The sequence below is a fragment of the Carlito syrichta genome, unplaced genomic scaffold (genome assembly GCF_000164805.1).
Source record: "Carlito syrichta isolate Samal-C Ts95f unplaced genomic scaffold, Tarsius_syrichta-2.0.1 Scaffold316187, whole genome shotgun sequence".
NCBI classification, from domain to species: Eukaryota; Metazoa; Chordata; class Mammalia; order Primates; family Tarsiidae; genus Carlito; species Carlito syrichta.
This window is the reverse complement of record NW_007260283.1, coordinates 553,429-560,927: the sequence shown is the minus strand read 5'-3', so window position 1 is coordinate 560,927 and position 7,499 is coordinate 553,429. Positions and strand designations below refer to the sequence as shown.

Here is a 7,499-nt window from a genome sequence, read left to right as displayed (position 1 = left end):
CTATCAGCCATAAGCCAACCCAAGAGAAGAATGCTGTAGGTCAAGGGAAAGGAAGTGAAGTCCCTGAGGCAGGAATGTTTCAGAAAGATGAAGGGCGCTCTGGTACAGCAGGAAGGCTCATGTGAGCAAGTGTAGTAGGAGACAAGAATGGAGAGGATGCAGAAATTAGAACTTTGAGGGACAGAAGAATCAACAACGACTCCTTAGTTAAGTCTGAATGTCTGGGTAAGACGAGGGTGTCATTTCCCGGCAGGAAAAGCTTGAGGACAGAAGTGAATGCAGATTTGTGTGGCTAGTGGGATTGTTAGTTCTGAAAACAAGAATTCCTGGGCATATTAAGTTTGAGAATCCTTTAGACACCCAAGTGTTGCATAAATAGTGGGATACATAAGGGTTTGAAGCCCAGTGAGAGGTCAGGCTGGAGACACAAACTGGAAATTCATTTAAAGCTAAGGGATGAGATCACCTAGGCAGAGAATATGAAATCACAAGAGAAGGCACCAGAGCCCTGGAGCCCACCACTATTTAGAGATCAGGAAGGAGGCACTAGAGAGGAGACTCTGAACTTGCGGCCCTGGAGGTATCCCACATATTCAAACAGATCCATGGTGTGGTGTGCTAACAGTTTCGCATATGCCAGACTTGTCCAAGACTGCACATTTCCTATGACCACTCATACTTTTCCACAGGAGTAGACCAAAGGTTCAAAGTGCCTTATGGGTGCGTGCAGTGTTGGCAACATCCTTGTTTACCATGTATTCCTTAGACAGAACAAATAGCATACATTGCCAGGCTGTTCAGGGGAAAATGGCTACTTCCTTTTTCAAGGACTGTTTCTGTAAGTTAGTTAAGAACTCTGACTTGTTTTACTGGCAGTAAGCTGATGCACAGAGAGATATAACTGATTTACACACAGCTCAAACTGAGTCAGCACTGCTGTGTTTATTAAGGTGTGGACGGAGGATTGCCAGTGTCTCAGTCACCTGAAGTGCTGCTTTAAAAAAAAAATTGCTGTGGGTTGTCTAGTAATTACAAATGGTAATTCTTAATCCTCACAACAAGCCCGTGAAATAGGTGCTGCTTTCTCCATTTTACAGATGAAGAAACTGAGACATGAGCTCTATAGATAGTAAAGGGGTAGTCTAGCTCCAAGCTCTCAACCACAAAGCCACACAGCCTGTTGAAATAGAATCTCTGGGAATGGGGCACAGGAGTAGTCTGTGTTTCGAAAAATCTCTGGGATGTTTTTATATACTGTATATGAAAGTTTGAGAACCAAATGTTCACTGGATCCCAAGTTCGTTCTTTGAAGTCAGAGATATCTTAATATTTCCTCTACTTAGTTGTTTATTTTTAGCATCTCAAAGAGTCCATGTTTAAGTAAATGTGTTGATTCCATAGATTATTCTTGGTAGCTTTTGTTTAACATAGATAACTTACTGCACGGTTTGTCATTTCCAGAGAGGTAAATCTGGTTTACCAGAGAGGTAAACCAGCATGCACTGTCTAACATGTTGACATAATTACTTGAAAGGCTGGGTGCAGTGGCTCACACCTGTAATCTCAGCACTTTCGGAAGTGGAGGTGAGAGAATTGCTTGAACTCAAGGGTTCGAGACCAGCCTGGGCAACTTGGCGAGACCTCATTTCTACAATAAGTTAAAAAATTAACCAGACATGGTGGTGTGTGTAGTTCCAGCTACTCCTTTTTTTTTTTTTTTTGAGTTGGAGTCTCACTCTGTTGCCCAGACTGGAGTGCAATGGCACGCTCACTGCCACCCCAGTGTCGACCTGCTAGGCTCAGGCAATCCTTCTGCCTCAGCCTTCCAAGTAGCTGGAACTACAGGCACACGCCACCACACCCGGCTAATTTTTGATTGATCCCGAGGGTTCGAGACCAGCCTGGGCAACTTGGCAAGATCTCGTCTCTACAATAGTTCCAGCTACTTGAAAGGCTGAGGCAGAAGGATTACCTGAGCCCAGCAGGTCAAGGCTGCAGTGGCTGTGAGCATGCCACTGCACTCCAACCTGGGCAACAGAGTAAGACTCTGTGGCAGGATTTTACAGAGAGAGTTGGGACACCAAGGCCAGGAAGCAGTTTTATTCATGCCGGCACCAGCTGAGCAGATTCACATCCAAAGGCTGAGCGCAGTGGGGCATTGCCTTTTATACATTTTTTGCTTCTTTGTCCCCCCGATAGGGCTTACATGTTAGTAATATACAGGCTAATTGGGTATTTCACAGCTCAAGATTACAGCAGAGTTACACATGCACACTACAGATTGGGGGTTACATTTCTTTCTAACACAAATCTTCCAAGAAAGTTCTTATTTATGGTGCTAGAAGGATACATATTTTTTTTTTGGTTATTTAGTTTTTATTGCTCTGTAATCCAACTAGACGTGGAAGGGAATAAGGAAAATATGGAACCCAAAGAATTATAGTGAGAGCACAAAGATTATAGGGATACTGTGAGCAAATGGGATGGAGGAGGTACTCTCCTGAGCTACAGAAGGAATGATCTGGTAGTTTAAGATAAAACAAGTTAAATTTATTAAAGTTGTCCACAGTCAGCAATGGTGATCTTCTTACTGGTCTTGCCATTCTTGGACCCAAAACCCTCCATGGGTTGCACAACATTCATGCCCTCTTTCACCTTGCCAAAAACCACATGCTTGCCATCCAACCATTCAGTCTTAGTAGTGCAGATGAAAAACTGGGAACCGTTTGTGTTGGGTCCAGCATTTGCCATGGACAAGATGCCGGGACCTGTATGCTTCAAGATGAAGTTCTCATCATCAAATTTCTCCCCATAGATGGACTTGCCGCCAGTGCCATTATGGCGTGTAAAGTCACCACTCTGGCACATAAACCCTGGAATAATTCTGTGAAAGCAGGAACCCTTATAACCAAATCCTTTCTCTCCAGTGCTCAGAGCATGAAAGTTTTCTGCTGTCTTTGGAAATTTGTCTGCAAACAACTCAAAGGAGATGAGGCCCAAGGGCTTGCCGTGGACAGCGATGTTGAAGAACACAGTAGGGCTGACCATGGCTGATGGGAAAAGGCTCAAGGTGGCAGTGTCTACAAAGCCAGGACTCTTTCATTATTCTGGGAAGGCTTTTATTTTACTGTACTAAGGGGGTCCCCTACGTGTCCTGGGAAGGCCTTCATCTTATTAGGCTTGGGGGAAGGGCTCTCTGCCTCATCTCCAAGTTAAAAAAAAAAAAAATTAAATAAATAAAATAATAATAATAATTACCTGATAGTTTAAAGCCTCACACCATAGACATGGATGCAGCTTTCTCTTAACAAGAATAATGTATCTTTTCCTTCTATTTATGATTTGACACTTTTGCCCACTGAGATCCAGAAACAATAATGAAATATATCAATCTCATGTCCACTACAATAGCACAGATGACTTCATGGTTATCGTTTTCCCTGGCTGAGAGAGGGTGGAATCCTGTCAAGTCTCATCTCTGCACTCTTCAGGCTAATAAAGATAAAACCCTTTTATGTATGGGATGGCCCAGAATCCTTAGAGAAGACAATCTATAGATTATTATCTGATGACCCTTGTGGATGGTCTCAAGAGCTTAGTGGTGAAAGAGAAATGGAATCATGGGGGTATTAAAAAAAAGAAGAAAATAAAGCCAGTTCCAGGTGAAAAACAGACACATGTTGACTATCCAAGGCTTTTAGATCACCTGAGATAACATTTAGCACACTCCTTTCTGTTGACCTGTGTTTGGTTATCACAGATCTCCAGCCAGATTGGCCCTGGAGTTTGCATCATTCACACAATGAGACTGGTTTCACCTGTTTGCAACTGTTAAACTATTAGTCATCGGTTCATAGGTTGCTCAAGCCAATTTCCCCAGCAGTTTACTTCTACACATTTTTAAATCACACAGTAGAAATCAACAAAGGTGACACACCTGTTGTCAAAGGAGAAAAAATCTGAAAGCAATTTGTAGAAGCAAGGCCATTACACCAGGGAGAATGGAAGCAAGTATTTTTTATGAAAAGAAAGAAAATAAATAAATAAGGGATGGAGAGGTTATCAGATTTAGGAAACAGAAAAAGAAAAAGAAAGGAAGATAAAAATACAAGATGCCCAATTAAATTTACATTTCAGATAAACAATGAATAATTTCTTAATATAAGTGTGTCCCATGCATGTCTAAGACATACTTAAACTAAAAAATTATGTGCTGTTTATTTGTGATTGAAATTTAAGTGTGTTCTGTATTTTATTTGGCAGCCCTACTTGAGTAGTGCTTCTTAATCTCAGTTTGAAAAAAAAATCCTTTTAGAAAACAGATGTCTTCAGGAAACTAGGTCATGGATTCAGCAGCATAAATACTTGCTAATTACACTGCACAGTGTGATGGGATTATATATTTATTTAATAGAAATACACTAACAATAGTAATGACTGAAATTTAATTATTTTGATTTGAAAAACCATTCGTTTTATTTATTTCTTTGGTACGAGTAGGAACAAACTAAAAATGAACAACACCGATTCTAAGACTCTTGGACAAGAAAACATCTATCCTCTCATTAATTTATTCATTCTCTGCAGAAGGGCTTGCTGGTAGATATGTTTTGTTAAACTTTATTTTACCAATTAAAAGAATGACCACATATGGACTTTCTGATCCAGTTTCTTAAAGAATTCTCAATGTAATAGAATTATTAAATTTATAGTAATAATCTAAATTTAAAGAGAGAGTCCGCCAAAGACAAAAACAGCCCAAAAGGAAGAGCAGGCTTGCCACCTCCATGCAACTACCACTCACCTCAGCCTGTTCAATCCCAATTTGTCCAGCATGCAATAAACTAGCATTGGCATAATATACCAGCACAGAGGTTGAAACAATAGGCTTAGAGTTGAGTGCTAGGATGGGAGTGGGAAGAGAAAAGGGGGACATAGTGTAAAGAAGAAACAAAACCTAAGTTTAAAAAGTACAGGCTGGGCATGGTGGCTCACCCTTGTTTTTGTTTTGTTTTGTTTTGTTTGAGTTGAAGTCTCACTCTGTCACCCAGCCTGGAGTGCAGTGGCCGCTCCTGGCCACCGTAGCCTCGACCTGCTGGGCTCCGGCGATCCTTCTGCCTCAGCCTTCCGAGTAACTGGAACTACAGGCACGCGCTACCACGCCCGGCTAACTTTTTGATTTATTGTAGAGATGAGTTACCCAGGTGGGTCTTGAACCCTCAGACTCAGGCAATCCACTCACCTCAGCCTCCCAAAGCACGGGATTACAGGCTGAGCCACCGAGCCTGGCTGGCTCACCCTTGTTAATCCCAGCACTGAGGGAGGCCAAGTCGGGAAGATCACTTGAGGCCATGAGATGAAGACCAGCTTGGCCAACATAGCAAGAACTCATCTCTACAAAACAAAAAACAAAAAAAAATTAGCTGGACATGGTGGTGTGCACCAGTAGTCCCAGCTCTCAAGAGGCTTGAGGCAGAAGGATCGCTTGAATCCAGGAAGTTGAGGATCGCTTGAATCCAGGAAGTTGAAGCTGTGGTGAGCCGTGATCACGCTGCTGCACTCCAGCCTGGGCAATAGAGTGAGACTCCGATTAAAAAAAAAAAAAAGTTGCAAAAGTGCCAGGCCATGAGTTTGAAAGAAGTCAAGGCCAGGGCTGGGGAGAGAGAAGGTAAGGACTGGCCTTGGTTGGATACGGGGAGGATGGCAGAGTGATGAGCACTAAGAAGCAGGTGTGAGGGTGGTGGGGGTGTAGATGGACCAAGATTTGAAGGACTGTCAGATGAAGGGAGATTTAACTCATGTTGTCTAGCTCCTGAGGATGAAACCAAGGCCAATTAATACAGCAGAAGAGATTTTGATACCGTGTAGGCAAGAGCTTTCTGAGTGTGAGAGCTGACCACTAGTAGAATGGCCTGTCATTGGAGATGTGTGCAGAGGCTGACTATCTGGTGGCCAGGCCTGGGGTGGTCAGGACTCCTGTCTGGGGTGAGGCCTGGACTGGGTGCTTTCCAAGGCCCCTTCCCACTTGTGGCATATATTTCAACTTAAATGTGACAGCAGAGAACTTGACCCTTTTATCAATTGTTATAGCTTCAACACCTAGAATAGAGCTTGACACACAGTAGTACCTCAGAAAATCTACAGGTGTCGTTGATCGTGCCAGACCCACAAAAACTCAAGAAGGGAAGGCACCACATCTGAGAGGCCGAAGAAATGACCCAGAGACAATGGATGAGACATGGACTTGATTTGGTAACTACAGGGAAGATGGCCCAGGAGTGGCCGACTGGACAGGTGAAAACGGTTCCCGATGGTAAAAGGCAAATGGGCAGTAGAGCATTTTCCATAGGGAGGCGTGTGGGTTAAGCATGAACAGTATGGGGTTTCTAGTGTGCAGGCATGGTGTGAGAAGCTGCTTACACATAGTTCACGTGACACAAGATGGTTGTGAATTCTCTAGAGGTGGGATTTTTAGTGTTGTAATGAACTAGAATTGAACGAAAGGTAACAAAAAGTTATGGGCATTAATCCAGGTGTGTGTCTGAGCCAACCCAGGGACTGATTGCCTCAAGGAAGCGTGCTGAGAACATTCACTATGCACACTTGTAAGATGTGGTCAGCAGGCAGAGGACACTTCATCTACGGCCTCAGTAGGATCTGCGTGTCCAGGCTGGAGTCTGACGGGAAGGGGACATCCCGGGTCGGCTACACCCAGGACTCCTCTCCAGGTTCCAACCCCCTGCTTGGGGCCACATCCAGGGTGTTCTCACGTTGTCACTGAGTGTGTGTCATCCTACAGCTGGGACATAGGGGAGTGCCTTGTGGAGGAGATGGTGCCCTTTTACCCTTGGCCTTGGTGTGGTTAGGGAAAGGGAAGTATGCTTAAACCAAACAAACACATGATGAGCATCTACTATTGGGAGGGTGGATGCTCTAGGGTTATATTTTGTGAGAGTACAAATATACAATCCTTGTTTATCCAATCCACATCAGCCTGGAAAGAAAAAAGAGAACAAAGTAATAGTAAAAAACATTTGTATGTGTCAATTAAAAGATAAAACCGAAAACAATGGTAAAAAGCAACCTTTCTTTGGCTCCCCCTTTACCTCCATTCCGCCACAAATTTCTCCCCATGTGGTTCTAGGAGTCCCCAGGGGATGTCCCTTGGGTCCTTCACACCTTCTGAAATGGTGGCTATAAGAGGGTGTTTGCTCTGGCTGTTTTACAGTCCCTTTGGCTGGCTATTTTTCTCTCTTGCTTTGTCATGCTGTGGTGATGTCTCTATGTTTCTTCTCTCTTTTTTTTTTTTCTTCTTTTTCTTAAGTTGGCGTCTCACTCTGTCATCCAGGCTGGAGTGCAGTGGCACACTCACAGCCACTGCACCCTCAACTTGCTGGGCTCAGGTGATCCTTCCGCCTCAGTCTTCCAAATAGCTGGAACTACAGGCATGCACCACCACACCTAGCTATTTTTTTTTTTTTTTTTTACTGTGGAGATGA

The 7,499-nt window shown here is 43.5% G+C and overlaps 1 protein-coding gene across 1 annotated transcript; it reads right to left on the bottom strand.

Annotated features, from left to right (window-relative positions):
• Positions 1-2,537: 2,537 nt before the first annotated feature.
• On the bottom strand, positions 2,538-3,048 carry LOC110594548 (peptidyl-prolyl cis-trans isomerase A-like). The gene has a single exon (XM_021706871.1). The coding sequence runs from the start codon at positions 3,046-3,048 to the stop codon at positions 2,554-2,556; it is 495 nt and encodes a 164-aa protein (XP_021562546.1). The 3' UTR covers positions 2,538-2,553.
• Between the last annotated feature and the right edge of the window lie 4,451 nt (positions 3,049-7,499).

Coding starts and splice junctions, on each gene's coding strand:
- LOC110594548 (XM_021706871.1), bottom strand. CDS start 3,048: ATGGTCAGCCCTACTGTGTTCTTCAACATCGCTGTCCACGGCAAGCCC.